The 18195-nt window shown below is 33.7% G+C and overlaps 1 protein-coding gene across 4 annotated transcripts; it reads left to right on the top strand.

Moving 5' to 3' along the window:
- Nucleotides 1-8409: 8409 nt before the first annotated feature.
- Nucleotides 8410-17183, top strand: LOC112007292 (calmodulin-binding transcription activator 5). Of its 4 annotated transcripts, XM_024039626.2 has the most exons (15): nucleotides 8410-8530; nucleotides 8671-8809; nucleotides 9401-9526; nucleotides 10039-10154; nucleotides 10693-10781; nucleotides 10895-10940; nucleotides 11056-11167; nucleotides 11466-11579; nucleotides 11665-11720; nucleotides 12546-12804; nucleotides 12901-12962; nucleotides 14285-15000; nucleotides 15319-15865; nucleotides 16306-16614; nucleotides 16696-17183. In XM_024039626.2, the coding sequence occupies exons 2-15, from the start codon at nucleotides 8755-8757 to the stop codon at nucleotides 16741-16743; spliced, it is 2655 nt and encodes an 884-aa protein (XP_023895394.1). In that variant the 5' UTR covers nucleotides 8410-8530; nucleotides 8671-8754; the 3' UTR covers nucleotides 16744-17183. The 4 variants fall into 4 exon arrangements, with proteins under 4 accessions (XP_023895394.1, XP_023895393.1, XP_023895392.1 ...); XM_024039625.2 differs by having other exon boundaries at nucleotides 11472-11579; nucleotides 12546-12962; XM_024039624.2 differs by having other exon boundaries at nucleotides 12546-12962.
- The last annotated feature ends 1012 nt before the right edge of the window (nucleotides 17184-18195 follow it).

The following is an 18195-nucleotide window of genomic DNA, read 5'->3' as shown; positions in this document are numbered from 1 at the left end:
CAAGATTTTGGTGGAGACAAGTGGAGTGTGAGAGGAAGATTCACAGGCTTATTTGGGGAAAGCTCACTCAACCTAAATGTGAAGGGGGTATAGGATTCCGAGACCTGCGTGCTTTTAATTTAGTTATGTTGGCAAAGCAAGTGTGGAGGTTGATGTTGTATATATAGGTATATACATGGAGAGGTTGTAATAATGATGTTTGAGTTTTGAGAATATTGTTTCATAAAGTTGTTAAAGTGAACATTCAAGTTCAGAAATTTTCTAAATGAAAATTTGAAGTACAGCATTTTCGATCAGTTAAAACTTTGGCTCAATCGATCGAAATGGTAAGAAAATAATCCTGGAGTCTTTGGATGCATCAATCGCTATTCGATTCCTGTTCGATCAATTGAAAAGAGCACTTGATCAATCAAAAGGAACTTTGACCAATCGAAAGTCATAAAATAGGATTTTCTGCAAAATTTTCTAATGACTGTCCAAGTCATTCCAACTTACATAATGGGGTAGTTTCAGTTGCCAGTAAAACTATGTGTTGAACTCAGTGCTACGTTTGCAAGATTTTGGTGGAGACAAGTGGAGTTTGAAAGGAAGATTCACAGGCTTATTTGGGGAAAGCTCACTCAACCTAAATGTAAAGGGGTTATAGGATTCTGAGACTTGCGTGCTTTTAATTTAGTTATGTTGGCAAAGCAAGTGTGGAGGTTGATGTTGTATATATAGGTATATACATGGATAGGTTGTAATAATGATGTTTGAGTTTGGAGAATATTGTTTCATAAAGTTGTTATAGTGAACATTCAAGTTTGGAAATTTTCTAAATGAAAATTTGAAGTACAACATTTTCGATCGGTTAAAACTTTGGCTCAATCAATCGAAATGGTAAGAATATAATCCTAGAGTCTTTGGATGAATCAATCACTATTCGATTCCTGTTCGATCAATTGAAAAGAGCACTTAATCAATCAAAAGGAACTTTGACCAATCGAAAGTCATAAAACAGAATCTTCTAGTGACTGTCCAGAGAGTTTGAAGAGGTTTCAAGTCTTGTGAACAATTTTTTGAAACATTTTAACTCTCCATACATGTCTTTTGATAAAATAGAGGTTTATGTTTCGTTGAAAAATAAATAGAAGTTTATGTTTTCTTGAAACACAAAAAATCATGTAATCATTCTTCAGAATTACTATATGTAGAACCTAGCATCTTGGTTGTATTCAGGAGACAAATTTGCGATAGCCCTTTAACAACAATAGTGTAGGGGGCAAATATTGTATAAGGAAAACGATATTGTGCCTTCAAGTTACCTATTTTCTGTTTGTTTTTTATCTTAACTTTATTATTCTATTATTACTTTGTGTAATATCCCAGCAGTTTATGCAAGCCCCAAAATCACTCCTTCATCGATGTTTTGAAGCACGCTATTTTCCTTGCTGTCACTTCCTAAAGCCCTCAGATCGCCCAAATAGCTCCTTTGTATGGAAAAGTATTATGGCTACCAAAGGGGTATTACAAAGGGGCACTTGTTGGCGAGTGGGAAATGGAGCTTCGGTCAGTGCTCTTCATGATAACTGGAGTCCTCATTATCCTACCTATAGAGTAGTCCATCGGCTTATCTAGTTGCATGCAAACTGTAGAGTGGAAGAACTAATTGATTTTAAGACTGTATGGTGGAATAGTGTTCTCATTACATCCCCGATGTTATTTTATGGATGCATAACAAAAATGGTATCTATTCAGTCAAGTCTGGATACCGTGTGGCTTATCAGCTAGCTAAAGAGGCGGATTGACTGTGTAGAAGCATCTAGAGGAGTCTTTAGTCAGGAGGTGTGGAGAAAATTTTGGAGGTTGAGGCTCCCAAATAAGAGCAAAGTGTTTGGCCGGAGAGCATGTAAGGAGATTTTGCCTACCATGTCTACTTGCACCGAAGGAAGGTGATTGCAGATGTTGTATGTCCTATTTGTAAACTTGCAATAGAAACATGCTTACATTCACTGTGGGGTTGTGGGGCAGCGAGGGATGTATGGGCTAGTAGCTTACCTCATTTATAGAAAGTTTGTCTAGACCAATAAGACATGATCCAGTTAACACGCCTTATGATGGATAGGCTCTCGACAGATGAACTTGAGTTGATCCTAGTTCAAGCTTGGCTGATTTGGCATCAACATAACACAGTTGTACGTGGGGGTAAGTTTCGAGATCCTGGGGCATTGAATCGGCGAGCTCTGGACAATTTAGAGGAGTTTTGTCATGCCCATTTCCAGCTACACAAGGGAATGTGCCCCCAGCAGTGTGGCAGCCTTCTGATTTTTACAAAAGCAACTTTGATGTGGCCTCCTTTACGAATCCTTTGGCTTTGGGGATTAGGGTGATTATTCACAACGACAAGGGTGAAGTGATGGCAGCTCTCTCTGTTAGGGGTTGTCCTGCTTTGGATAGTGATGAGAACGAGACTATGGCTTGTTGCAAGGCAATTCTCTTTGTCATGGACGTGGTGTTTTGGGAATTGGTTATTGAAGGGGACAATGTGGATGAAATGAGATCTTTATCTAGTCCGGAAAGGCACTCTTCTAGGCTCGGGCATATAATACAGGACATTTAGCTTTCTCTAAGGGAGTTCAGACCTTCCATTTTTTGTCACATTCGGCATGAGGCAAATACTATGGCACACTCTTTAGCTCATTATGCTAGGCATATAGTGGACGTTGTGGTTTGGTTGGAGGATTCTCCACCTCCTACTAAGGAGGCATTGTACTATGCTTTGGCCCATTTGCATTGAATGAAATTCAATCCGTTTTCGGGGGAAAAAAAAAGGTCTAAGACAATAAATATCAATTAAATATTATTTATTTAACTATATATATATATATATATATTAAAAACTATTCTTATTTATAGAAAAAAAAAGGTCTAAGACAATAAATATCAATTAAATATTATTTATTTAACTATATATATATATATATATATTAAAAACTATTCTTATTTATTGAAATGCAAAATTGTTTATTAAGTTATATATTTAGGTTTTATTAACGTCTCTTTTTTAAGTTGTTAGAAAAATTAATTGTCAATGATTAGTTGTTACCCTCGTAATAATTTTTTTAATGAAATAATTTAGAATTTCAATTGAGTTGAATTTCTATTGACTCAATATCTTGGGGTCTTCTACTGGCTCAATATATATATCAGTTGTTGTTCTACAATTTTGGGACATTTTAATATAACTTTGAGGGTTTTTTTGTTTATGTAATTGAGAATGGCCGCACACTTAAATTTATCCCTAAAAATCCCTTAGCAAAAGAGTTGAATTGTTTATTGCTAATATAATAAATTTAAACCTAAGTTGGGTCATTTTGATTTAACTTAACACAACACCATATAACGGGGAGTCTGGGATAGTTTAATAATAATAATAATAATAATAATGCAATATTTATAATGAGGGAGAGAAGAATTAAATATGGCAATCTCTATTAGATGCACTAAAATATATCAATTGATCTAAAGGATATTGGGACAACTGAATTTCATATTCATTCCCCATTATTAGTTGCTAGTGTGACACTACCATGATTGATGAACTCATAACTTTTTTTGGTCCCAAACCAATGCCACGTGTTAGTTTCAGTGCATCAATGCATTGAACCCAATTCGTGTTGGGTCCATTGCATTAATGCATTGGACCCAAACTTAATCCCAAATCCCATGAAGCGTCTGTCTCACGTCACAAGAGGTCCAATGTGGTCCTTTTTGTCTTGGAGAGCCAACGTCGTCTGTGTACCATACTGCTTATAAATTTGTTTTATCTGAATATCCGATGGCAATGGACTTCAAAACATTTGTAGAAGGGTTTTGTTAACATTTCTAATTTCTTGGAGTACTTTGGTTGCATATATCAACTAATCATTTTAGGATCACAAACTTTTACTCACATTTTGTTACAACTATTTTATTTAGTTGATGCTAAAGGCGTTGTAGTTGAATTGACATCTCTTCATGCATAAAGTGCTTAAGGGTCTAGGGGGGAAAGTTATTTCTAATTTCTTGGGGTACTTTGGTTGCATATATCAACCAATCATTTTAGGATCACAAACTTTTACTCACATTTTGTTACAACTATCTTATGTAGTTGATGTCAAAGGCCTTGTAACTGAATTGACACATCCCCATGCATAAAGTGCTTGAGGCTTTATGGAGAAAAAGATTCGAGATGCAAGGTTAGTAGCAAATTGTAATTATCTTTAAAAAAAAAATCCTATGTAGTTGATTGCGAGTAGTGGAGAAAAGTGATGAGTAATGTGATACCTAACATTTATAGATTATCATTTAATGTATAATAAATGGTCCATGCATGATTTAATGGTATTTGACTTAAGATAAAAGGCATGTTATATATATATATATATATAGGGAAATGCTAACGAATGCCCACAAAGTATTAGTTAATAATCTATTTAAAGAAATTTTTTATGAGGAAAAAAAAAAGCAATTAATGTTTTGACAGTTTTTTTCATTTCCAATAAAAGTGACGTTAAAACTTTCTTAAAATAGATTGTTAACCAATGTCTAAAAGCACTCGTTAGCATGACTCATATATATATAGACACACACACACACAAGGAATAGAGAATCTAAAAATGAGATTCGAATTCAAATCCTTTATTCAATGACAAAAAAAAAAAAAAAACTTTATAAATTAAGCTAACTTTAATCTATGAATATACTTATTCATTATATCATATAGATAAATTACCCAACTCAACTAGTCTAGGCTGTCTAGCTACTACACATAAAAAAGGAAACATAGAAATATGTTTGTCTAACCTATGTCTTGGTTTTTTTGGGATATGGTACAGTGGTGTGAAATTCATGAACAACTAAAGGCATAATGATAAAATGTCTTAGAAATTATTAAATCACACTTTATCCCTAAACTATACCCTCTAATATACTTACTCTTTTAAATTATGAAAATACACATTTTACCTACTTAAATTATTACTTGTATAATACTTGTCCCCTAAACTATTACTCAGATATGATATAACACCTAGCACCCACGTCCTAGGGATAATAATTTAGATTAGGAATGTGTTGGAAGTTGGTCCCATTTTTTGCCCCCTTCCTGTTTCAACGTTCAAGAGTGAAGAAATCAAGTAACAAGTTTGTGGTACTAGTGGGAATGCATTAATTGTAAGTTGTGGACCTTTTGGTATGCTCCTCTTTTCTACCTAAAATTCTTAATTGTTCTTAAAAATCTTATCTATATTACTTTAAAAAGTTTAAAAATGAATGAACACTGAATACCAATAACTACTAGTCCAATCGCGAGTCAAAACTCACAAGTCTCTGGTGAAGCTTGGTCAAATTTTCTCCTTTCTTTCCTGCTGCGCATGATTATATTTATGACTAAACGAGTCCTTAATGCTACTAATCAACTATCATGCTTAAACATATTTATCTTTAACACTGGATAACCATGGAAATTGTTTTTAGTAATTCTCCCAATTCAACATCAATACACGTGATTTACGATTAATCACATAATAATAATAAGGAAAATGAGATCTGAGAATATAGTGAGATCATGCTAATGAAATTTAAGTATTGGCATGCTTCTCAGTTTCAAAAGTTATTAAAAATTTAATGTTAGCAAATCTAGATTTCTTAGGGATCTCAAAAAAAAAAAAAAAAAAAAAATTGATAATTCATCTATAAATGGGTTTTTTAGATTTAGTCACATCATCCCCCGTAAAAATAAAAAATTAGTTATATCGTTAGGAAATTCAATAGATACCAAAACAGTAATAATAAATGTTTTCTCAAATGTTTACAACATTGCAAAATTTTAACCACTTATTTATTAATGGGTGGTTAAAATTTTAAGAACTCTACTATAAACCTCTACCATCCAAGTATCTGTTCCTCAACTAAGTTTTTTGTTTTTTTTTTTTTTTGTTTTTTTTTGGTTTGGAGTCTCTTTAGGTAATCTTGCTGCTGGTTGTTCCATTTTTTTTAAAGTACTATAACCTATATTTTCAACATTTCATAATAAGTTATAAGTAGTAAATTATTATTAGTTCTAATTTAAATTTATAAAAAAAAAATTATTTTTTTGTCCACTCGTAATTAACAAACAATAACAACCTTTCATTTAGAATTTGTTATAAAAATATTATGAAGATAACTATTTTTTTTCCCAAAAAAATACAATTACTATTGAGTTATTTATTCCTAATGCATCTATACTTTATTTATAATTTATAATATATATAAAATTGAAAACATTTAACTAACCTCATAATATTTTCTCCCTTACAAAAAAACCTCATAATATTTTGTCATAGAAGCTTTTAATGTCTATCTATATATATGATTTTAAATTTTATTTCATATTTAAACCGTTCATTAAAAATTTATCAACCAAGCCTGACGCAGACTTCTCTCACCCTGCAAAAATTAAAAAGATTACAAAAAACACTCTGTATAATTATTAATTATATATGCTTGTATGCTGTATGCAGATAAGATCAAGTGGACTATTTGATACATCACATAAGATCGCTACTCTAACTTTTTTAAGCCGTAAACAAACAAAAAAAAAAAGAAAAAAAAAAAAAGAAAACCCCATCCAAGTCCAGCCAGTCATTTCCACGAAAATGAGATTATTTTCATAAGCATGTTTTGCTTATTTTTGGTAATTGTGCAAAAATACAATTATACATTAAAATGAGTGGTGCTTTAAAATAAATTTAAAAAAAATAAAAAGCTGAGTGAAACAGACTATACTGTATCATTTCTACTTATTAATTAGGTACATCCCAATGTAGCTCTTTCTCAACAAATCCCATTGCCGACATCAATAGAAGAACTAGAAGTCTAGCAGCCCTGAAATTAAGGGCCTTTGAAGATGACTCCGAGAATGTTATTCAACAGGTTTGAAAAGATGGTCCTTAATTGCTTAAGCTCATTTTGGTTATGTCAATGAAGGTATTGGAGCATGTGTGACGGGGTCTAGAAATAATAGTTTTATTAATGTAAAATGCAATGGTAATACAGTTGTTCATGCTCTAGCCAAAAAGAGTTAGAGACCTTAAACTCAAGAAAACTACAAGTTTAGTTGGCAGAAGTACTAAATAATGTTGCCCTGATTGTATTTTATGATTTGTCAAAAGTTGTGATCCAATAAAGTAGCGTGTAAATAATGCATACGAGACTCACATTAATATGAGAATAAGGTAAGGACCCGGTTTGGATAGACTACTTTTCACTCAAAGTAAAGTTGTGTTTTCAGTTTTTTTTTTTTTTTTTTTTTTTAAAGCAGCTAGACTTATTGACTTTTAGGAGGCAAAAAATACATTTCACTCAAAGTAAAGTTGTGTTTTCATTTTTTTTTTTTTTTTTTTTTTTTAAAGCAGCTAGACTTATTGACTTTTAGGAGGCAAAAAATACTGTGCGTGTACTATTCATGTACTGTTTACGCAATATTTAATATTAAAAGTGGATCTCACAATACTATTTACACATTTAAAAATTATTTTGCTATAGTGTTTTCAGCAACAATCAGTTTTTAGCAACTTTCAGCAGCAATAAGTACTATCCAAAGGTATATTATATTGTGCATATAAGGTAATTTCACTACTTTAGATGACTTGATTATAAAAAATAAATAAATAAGCTACTTATTTTACAATTGACATCACTTTTAGGCTTTATTTGTTTTGATATTAACATTTTTTGAAAAAAAGATTATTTTTCAAAAAGCATTTTTTAGAGAACTGTTTCACTTTTTTTTTTTTTTAGTAAACTTAAAATGAGTTAGATAATTAGAATAAAAAACAATTCTATCTTACACCAAACTAAATAAAATAATTTTGACTTTTTTTTAATACTACCAAATACAGAAAAACCCAAAAAAAAAATTTATATAAAATTTTTCATTGAAACAAATTATTATAAACTAGTCGCGGCCTACTATTTTAACACTTATTCGTCACGCATTTTATGCTCTGATTTTGGTGACTCGGTTTATGGAAAGCCAGAGCGGACAAGTAATTATAGTCTCTTATTTATTTAAGAATAATTATATAATCTCTTATATTATAATAATAAATTTTACTAATTAAATTTATATATATGGTATAAATATATGGTACCCACCAGACGTGTAAAAGGAAACCGTTCTGTTCCAATTTCGGCTCTCTCTTAAATTTTTATCCTACACCGTCCAACACCCAAACGAAAATCTTTGTCCCCGCATATTGACCAGTTGACTATTTTGTTACTCAAAACCGTAAGGAAATTTACTGTAAACCCCAAAGAAAAAAAAAAAATTGTCCCCACTTTCCTTTTCAATTCTCTGCTTTTTATTTTAAAAGGGAGTATTTTATCTGGAAAAAAAAATTAATAATAATAATAATAAAAGGATACAATCATAGAGCACAAGAATTGCCTTTTTTTTTTTTTTCCCTCTGTTTCTCATGGTCATTTCGAGTCTTCGGTGTTTCTTGTGATCACTGTTCATCATCAGGTACTTCTATCGTTCCTTCTCTCTCTCTTTTTTTATTTTTTATTTTTGTAGAGTATTTATTATTGCTGTAGTTGTATAGAGACTAATCAAAGTGATAGTGGGGCTGAGATTTTGATGGGTTTAAGGTGCAAAATTGACAGTTTAAGGTTTTGAGAAAAAGAGATAAAAAGAGTCCTGGGAAAGAAGGTTTCTTTTGAGGAAAGAAGGTTTCTTCTGAGGTTTTCATGATGGAAGGCCAACTTGTTGGCTCTGAAATTCATGGCTTCCATACATTGCAAGGTATGTACACAAATTCTCTCTCTCTCTCTCTCTTTTTTATGTGAAATGGATTATTTTGGTGAATTTTGGAAAATGGGGGTCTTTGAATTTTGATGATTAGAGAAATATAGAGCTTTTTTTGGAAGTGATTTTAGAAAGGAAATGAATTTTTTGGTGTTGATAAAGGTACGGAAAAAGTGCTTTCATGTTGTTAAGTAAAGGACTGAGGATTTTTGCTTAGGATTTTTTTGGCTATTCTAAGCAAGAAAAAAGTAGTTTTGAAATGCCAGAAAAGAAGTAAATTTGTTGCTTGTTTGATTTTATGGTTTAAATGCTTTTTTTTTTTTCCCTTATAATTTGAAAGAGAGAGTGTGTTTTTGTGCTATTACTTATTTCCATTTGTTGGGCTTCAAATACTTTTGTTATGGGAAATTTTTATTGCTTTAAAATAATTTATAAACGGTTTGGAAAGTGCTTTGATTGGAACAATAAGTTTAATTTGAAATTATTAATTACTGGTAAGGCTTCCTTTTTGTTAATGAATATTTAATCATGTGCATCTTGACCAAATTCTATTCTGTATATTTTTGTGGTTCCTTTTTCCATGTGCAGATTTGGATCTTGGGAATATTAGGGAAGAAGCCAGTACAAGATGGCTCCGCCCAAATGAAATTCATGCAATACTCTGTAATTACAAGAACTTCAGCATCAATGTCAAGCCAGTGAACTTGCCCAAAAGTAACCACCTATATCTATAAATTGTAATGTGATTTTTATAAACCCATAAGCCTGACTCTGTAGTCATGAGTCATCCCATATATCCAATTTTGACATTTTTTTTCTCCAAATATATTAGTCACAACTCATGGTGTAACTTGATTATTAGATTTTTTTTCTTCTTAATTTGGTTTTCACCTTTAACTTTATATCTAATATATCTTGTTGTGTGCCCTTGCCATTTTGTCATAACTCAAAGCTTAAATGCTCACACAGTCACATGATGGACCGTGTGGCCCATTCTGCCTATTTGGTGTATATGATGCAATTAGAAGCTTTTGCAAGTCTTGTTACATAGGACTGTAATGCTTTTGTAGCTCTTATATATTTTAATTAAAAGCAAAGAAGCATTTTTTTGCTTGGGTTTGATAAACTTTACATTTGTTTTATGGAGTTTCTTTTATCAAGTGGTATACAATATAAATTACTTCTGAGACTGTTGAATTGCCTATTTTGGTTGTGTAATGTAACAGGTGGCACTATAGTCTTGTTTGATCGTAAGATGCTTAGGAACTTCCGGAAAGATGGTCATAACTGGAAGAAGAAAAAGGATGGGAAGACTGTTAAAGAAGCCCATGAACACTTAAAAGTGAGGTTCTCCCAATTTCTGATATGTTTTATGCAGCATCAACTTATGTATATGCAACTCCTGGTTGTACTTATTGCTGTATATATATACCTATCAAAAAAAAAAAAAAATATATATATATACACACTTTGACATAAGGCTACGCGCACGCGCACATGCACATGCACACACAAACATATACATACTTTCTATGTCTACGTATATATGTATCCTGGAAGTTTTAATTAATGTCCCCCTTATATGCTATATTTGATTCCGGTATGTACCGATGGATGTTATTTGTAACAATTCTTGGGTATATGTGTTTTGCCTTGTGTATGATTATCATTTATGATATTGTAGCTTAGTTTGCTATGGTATGAGTGCCAATATTTCTGGTGTTAGAGATCTCTGGAATCTTGATTAGATGTAAATTCTGTATTGGCAATTAATAGTTATGGATATAATAGAAATTATTAGGTTAAAAAATTTCATTCCACTTGGCAAATTCTGTTTTAGTGTGGGTTTATTTTGGTTGTTGCTTGGTTTAATGGTTCAGGTTGGTGATGAAGAAAGGATCCATGTATACTATGCACATGGCCAAGATAACCCAACCTTCGTTCGCAGGTGTTACTGGCTTCTTGATAAGTATGTAGTGATTAAGCTTTATTTCAGTTGGTTTCATTGCTAAGCTATATCTGAATTATATAAAAGCACATTAAGTAGTCTTATCTATGATTTTGTTTTTATTTTTGTTTCAGGAGCCTAGAACATATTGTCCTTGTTCATTATCGTGAAACACAGGAGGTCAGTACTATCATGGCTCATTTCATTCAATTTCCACCTTTAAGTTTCTCTTCGCCATATGCTTTGGTGTAGATTTACTAACCTTATATTGGGCTGTGGCTGACTTATGATACAGTTGCAGGGATCTCCAGGCACACCTGTCAATTCAAATTCTAGTTCTGGTTCTTCTGCTCCTTGGCTTTTGACAGAAGAACTTGACTCTGGTGGTAATCATGCACATTATGGTGGTAAGAAAGGAATTTTAGGTCATGTTTAGCTCAACTTACAATGCTTTCATAGTAGAATGGTTTTTTCATTTTAGTAGTACATTTGGTATTTTTGAGTTTAGAGAAAGTTAGAAGTGTTCATTCTTTATTTTTATATTTGACTAGTCTTGCTCAGCAAATTGATACCTTGACTTACTATTACTGGTAGTAGGTTTTTTTTTTTTGGAACTGTATTACTAGTAGACATTGATTATACTCTAATAATTGAACCCTTTTCTCGAAAATGGATATACAACATTCTGACCCTTGCTTTTTTTAGAATCAGCTGGAACTGTCCAGAATCACGAACTAAGGCTTCATGAGATTAATACGCTAGAATGGGATGACCTCCTCCTGACAAATGATCTTAACAACTCAATTGTACCTAAAGGAGGTAACTAATTAGATGCTATTTGCAGCAGCCATTGGCTACACAGAAACTATTCACTCTGCATTTTCTTACCTCTTCTTTGTTGCAGCCAAAGTTTCAAGTATTGACCAAACAAATCAAGCACTAAATGACTCCTTGCATTTTGTAAGTAGGATCATTCATACTCTAAATATGCTTCCTATTTGTCCTTCATTTGAGGTTTTTGCTTTTTGTTGTTGTGGGGGGGGGGGGGGAGAGGTACTTTCCTCATCTAGGGTCCTTTTCTTCTCCTTCTGGGTACACCAATGATATTATGAATGCTGTACAGAAAGTGAATGGTTGATTATAACCTAAGGAATCCTAATGTACGTCAGTTTTTACTTTTCTTTTCTCCCATGGTAAAGTAAAATTTTTTTTAGTTATCTGACATCAGTATTATGAGAGTGGAGCACACTTTTATGGAATCAGGGAGTATCTTTATTTAATCAACCAAGTTAGTTGCTCATGCCATTTATAAGTTCTGCTAACACTGATATGAGGATGTTAAGCTATTTTGTGCAACGTTAATGTTTAGAGCATTAGGCCACCAGGCTTCATGTGTTTAGTTCCATGACTTCTCTTGTGGTTTTGCTGTTTACTGCTCAGAAAAATCATAGAGACACTTAAATTTGCATGTGCAAGTGTTTGTAGTCATTTTTTGTTGGCCCTGAACCATTATGGCAAGAGAAGGTTTAATTCAGAGGGAGAAGAAGAGGCAAAAATTGGAAAACTTGCATAGTATTGCATTGTTTTTTTACTTTCTAGTTAGCATCTACACATGTTTTGAAATTTCTATGGCTGCACACGGGCTTGACATGTACCTTTCACTGTGCTTCTATGAACAAACCAAGCTGCACTAATGCTATGTATGTTAGTTTTGGCTAGTACTATTTTGTTTGGTCGCTGGTAAATTTGGTCTAAGATCCACAATCTTATGGTTTGTTATTGCAGGGAGTGAACAATTCCTCAGCTGAAGTTTCTTCTTTCAGTAATTTGACAGAAGCAATTGCTAGGAGTGATAACATTTATTCAAGTTTCCCAGACAGTATTTATGACCAGGCAATGAAGGGTCAATTAAATGCAAACGTGCCAAGAAGGGATTCTATCACCATGGGAACCAATGATTCATTAGATATTCTGGTCGATGATGGATTGCAAAGCCAGGACAGTTTTGGAAGGTGGATAAACCAGATCATGGCTGAGTCACCAGGTTCTGTGGATGATTCAGTGCTTGAATCCTCAATTTCATCTGTTCATGAATCATTTGTCTCTTCAATGACAGATCATTCTCAATCTTCTGTTCCAGAGCAAATATTTAGCATAACAGACGTCTCCCCTGCATGGGCCTTTTCAACCGAGAAAACAAAGGTTTTTTTCTTTTGCGAATGCCATACATTTTCTTTTTGCTATTCTTAAATTATGACCTGTAATTCTTTCCTGTTTGCCTTATACGTTTCAAATGCCTTCAACCAGCCTTGAAGAAGCAGGTTGTATTTATTAGTTTTTGGACGGAAAAGATCTGGCATTAGAAGATATGGCAATTTTAGTTTGTTGCATACGAGGTTGTTTAAGCTTCTAGGAAGTGAAACTTTTTACTCAGCATGTATTTTAAGCTTGCACTAATAACATCATTCTGTATGCATAACAAATTGTAGAAAACTACCATATAATAAATTATTTTGAAGATTCTGGAGAGAGAGAGAGAGAGAGAGAGAGAGAGAGAGAGAGAGAGAGAGAGAGAGAGATGTTCCAAGATCCAACTCCATAAACTGCTGTTAAATATCTTAACAATCTCACTAAACAGTTCTAGGAACATGATTCTGTTTAGTTTTGCCATCTTGTTCTTGTTTGTCCCTCCCTGATCCTATAGATCATTGTAATTTGGGTTCTTGATTTTTGCCACTGTAGTACATTTCCAGTGTACTTGTTTGACTTTTTATTCTTAATAAAATTTCTTATGTTAAAAAAATAAAAAATAAAAGGTGTTTTGATGGTTTAATTTTAAAATAGAATTTTGTTAGCATCTCTAGTTCACCTTCCCCATTAAACATTCAAACAAACCCATTCAAGGATCTGGGAGAACCATCATGGATTGTGATGGAGTGGAAGGGTTTGTGTGCGTTGTGGAAGAATATTTTGGTGATTGAGAAATACCATATCACATACATGTCTTTAATTAGGAGGAATGACGCTAGACACTTCAAGTGATGAGTTTGATTTTGCAAAATTTTGGTCGAACTTTTGGACCGAGCAGGTCTTAAATTTGGAGTTACTTGTGATACATACTGATATTTGTTTGAGCTTGGAAGAGCTGAATTCAACTTTAGCTTTTTTCCTATCAGGATTTTTAGAGCGACAAAGTATTGATGTCCACCAAAAGCTGATGGCTGGCAGCTCCTTTCACATCTGTTTGAACCAACTAAACTAAATCCCTCAAACTTAATAAAAATCAGACACGTCCAACTTGATCTTCATTACTTTTTTAAATCATAGAATAGATTGGTCATAAGGTTTGAAACTGTCTGGGCTAGTTAATGTTTTCCTTGCAGTCAGGCCTCTTGCTTGGCACAACAGGTAATGATCAAACCTGATCAATGAATGAACCACTATTTATATGGTTTGAATAACCCAGGGAAGCAGGTTGAAATACTTATTAAAAGCTTTTGACCTTTGTTTAATTGTTGTTGCAGATCATAGTCATTGGATTCTTTCATAAAGAGTGTCTACATCTAGCGAAGTCCAGTCTTCTTTGTGTCTGTGGCGATGTCTGTGTTCCTGCAGAAACTGTTCAGGTTGGGGTGTATCGCTGTTTTGTGCTGCCACATTCCTTTGGACCAGTAAGCCTCTTCATGAGTTTTGATGGTCACAAACCCATCAGCCAAGTTCTGAATTTTGAGTATCGCATTCCTTCATCGGTTGACCCAAAAAATTTGTTAGAAGAGAAGTGCAAGTGGGAAGATTTCCAATATCAGCTTCGGCTGGCTTATCTGCTCTTCTCTACTTCCAAGAACCTTAACATTCTGTCTAATAAAGTATCGCCAAATTCCCTGAAGGAGGCTAAGAACTTTGCCCACAAAACCTCTAATATTTTGCATAGTTTTGAGAAATTTATTAAGTCAGTTGAAGAAAACAAAGTTCCATTTCCACAGGCAAAAGATGTTCTGTTTGAACACACTTTGAAAAACAGACTAAAGGAATATCTGTTGGAAAGAGTTGTTGAACGTCCTAAAACCACTGAGCACTCTAAAACCACTGAATATGATGCCCAAGGTAGAGGTGTAATACATTTATGTGCTATTCTAGGATATACATGGGCTGTTCCTTTATTTTCATGGTCGGGCTTATCATTGGATTTTCGTGATAAATATGGATGGACAGCTCTTCATTGGGCAGCCTTTTGTGGAAGGTATCTCTTTTGTTTATCTTATTCATCAACCGATCAGATTTGCAGCGTCCTATTTGACTCTTGAAGCTTTTGCATTAACTTTCCCAACTTTGCAGCAACCTATTTTAGTTTTATGTGTGTTATTACTAAAATTGATTTTATGCATGTTTGTCTAACATAAATAATTCTCAAGCTGATTCATGTAAAAGATAGCATGGTTTTGTGTTTGCTCATATTGCTTACATTCTGGATTTGGGAGGATAAGTTATACTTCTTCTACTGGGCTTGAAAAAGCCATCTCAGTCTTGGATTATTTATTTCTGAATTTCCAATGTGCAGGGAGAAAATGGTTGCAGCACTTTTATCTGCTGGTGCAAAGCCAAACTTGGTCACCGACCCTACGCCAAAAAACCCTGGGGGATCCACTGCTGCTGATCTTGCATCTTTAAAGGGTTACGAGGGCTTAGCAGCTTATCTTTCAGAAAAGGCTTTGGTTGAACAATTCAAGGATATGAGCATGGCTGGAAACATCAGTGGCTCCCTTGATACTAGCGCAACTGATACAGTGATCACTGAGAACCTCAGTGAGGATCAGATCTACCTTAAAGATACTTTGGCAGCTTATCGGACAACTGCTGAAGCTGCAGCACGTATACAGGCTGCATTTAGAGACCACTCACTAAAAGTACGGACCAAAGAGGTTGAGTTTTCTGCTCCCGAGGATGAAGCACGCAGTATAATTGCAGCAATGAAGATTCAACATGCCTTTCGCAGCTTTGAATCAAAAAAAAAGATGGCAGCTGCTGCCCGTATCCAATATAGATTCCGCACTTGGAAGATCCGTAAAGATTTCCTTACTATGCGGCGCCATGCAATCAAAATTCAAGTAAGCCTTCTTTCCCCGTCTTCTTGCTGGCATAGTTGAAACTTGGATAGCATAAAACATTATAACTAGCACGAACCACCTACAACGACAGAGGCCTCGATTCTTTGGCTTGATCAAATTCAAGTGTAATTTTTCAGTCAAGGTGTTTTCTTTCAGCTGACCCTAGAAGCAATCAGACTGAGTTTAGCCTGATTAACACGGTTAACTAAATGTAAGCCTGTCATACATCCATACAGGATAATGTAGCATGGGCAAGACAACCTGAACTACCCTCTCTGTTAGTGCTTGGAATAGTTGCAATTTGTCAAGTATAATTATGACTTGTATGTAATAAAATTAGATTACACACTTTCACCCAAATACCTTTTAGCCATAATGTGTAAACAATATTAGATTTGAGGTTCAAGAAAAGATGTTTAATTGTACCTTTCCCAATGCAGGCCGCTTTCCGGGGATTCCAAGTGCGGAGGCAGTACCGTAAAATTCTCTGGTCAGTTGGGGTGCTTGAGAAAGCAGTTCTGCGCTGGCGTTTGAAGAGAAGGGGTTTTCGTGGTTTTCAAGTTGATCCTATGGAACCAGTTCCTGATCAGAGGCCAGAAAGTGATACTGAGGAGGACTTCTATCGGGCTAGCCGGAAACAAGCTGAAGAGCGGGTTGAGAGATCTGTTGTACGTGTTCAGGCCATGTTCCGTTCAAAGAAAGCACAAGAAGAATATCGGAGGATGAAGATGACCCATAATCAAGCAAGGGTAGGTTCCTCACAATGAGTTATTTAATATTAATATTCAATTTGGTTTAATAATTAACTAATTTAATATTGTTTTCTGCAGTTGGAATATGAAGGGTTCCTTGACTCTGATACTGATATGACTTATTAGGTGAAGAGACAGGTTGTGCAGAGAAACTGGTTTCTCTAAGGTTCAGATAGCAGGGAATCCAATTGTTATTGATGGTGTGCTTAGCAAATGATAGTTCCAGAAGGGTGGTGGCTCTGTGCTTGTGTAGCCTGTACATCTTGTAAATGCCTAGAAAGATGTTGACTTGAACTTTTGGCCCTTTCATTGTGTTTAATGATGTTGAGGGGGCCTTTCATTGAGTTGTGGGTCCTCTGTTTATTTTTGGTTGTTGACCCCTCTTGTCAGTGCTTTTAATTACAAGATCTAGGACTTAGGAGGATCTACTTGAACATGGAAGATGGGAAACCATGTAGTAGCCAAGGTTGACATTAAAATATGAATGGCAATATAAGTAACCCTAATGAGTAAAGACTCCTTGTTCATTTAAATAAATAAATAATCCCTTTCACCTTGTCTTTGAATATGATTGCCATATCTGAAAGTTTAGTGATACAACTCATTTCGCATCATTTCTTGTTGAGAGGTGATGTGCTGTGATTGGTATACTATAAGTACAGTATAAGTGAGAGGTTAATGTGAAAATAATGTTATATCAATTACAATTTGTTATTTTAATCCATTTCAATAAGTATTGTGATTAGTCCATAACTAACCAAAGAACCTTAGATATGGTTAAGAGGATAATAGCTCAACCAAGATATCCTCACCTCCTGCTTCTAAATTATTATTAGATGAGTCCGGTTGACGGGTATTTTTAGGGCATTTGTTAGTGAATTATTTTTAAAAAGTTTTTATTCAACTTTTATGAGAAATATAAAAGACTATAAAAGAATTAAAAAAAAAATGTTTCTTTTCATTTCTCATATACAATTTTTAAAAGTATTTTTTAAACGAATGACATAAAGACATTTATTAACAAAATCCTTATTTAGATTATAAGAGAAAATGAGTAAGATTTTTTTTTTTTTTTTTAATACAAGATGAAAATTCTACTATAACTTAATTTAAGTGTATATGTGTGTAGGGGTGGAAAAATTGAACACGACCTATGAACCTGACACAACATGAAATTAACAAGTTACGGGTTGAGGTTTAATGGGTTAGTGTCATGTTTGGGTTGAGTTAGTATCCAATCTATGGAACCCATTTAATTTGTCTGACCCGTTTAATTAAATTACAATTTACCAATACATTCTTCAAATCCTAAGTATATAAATTTATTAGTTATTGGGGTTTATTTTCTTTGACATATTATGATTGATTATTTGTGATATTAAGATATGTTTTAATTTTTAATGATTATTTGTGATGTAGTTATTCAGATCAACACGATTGACCTATTTAATAAATGGGTCGTGTTAGGGTTGATGAATCTTGACCTGTTTAATAAACATGTCGAATTAGTATTGATCCATATAGTTGGATATTCATGAGTCAACACGACACAAACTCGACACACAAACACAAATTACT

Source organism: Quercus suber, unplaced genomic scaffold, assembly GCF_002906115.3.
Source record: "Quercus suber isolate HL8 unplaced genomic scaffold, Cork oak 2.0 scaffold_26, whole genome shotgun sequence".
Lineage (NCBI taxonomy): Eukaryota > Viridiplantae > Streptophyta > Magnoliopsida > Fagales > Fagaceae > Quercus > Quercus suber.
This window is presented reverse-complemented; position numbering and strand designations above follow the sequence as displayed.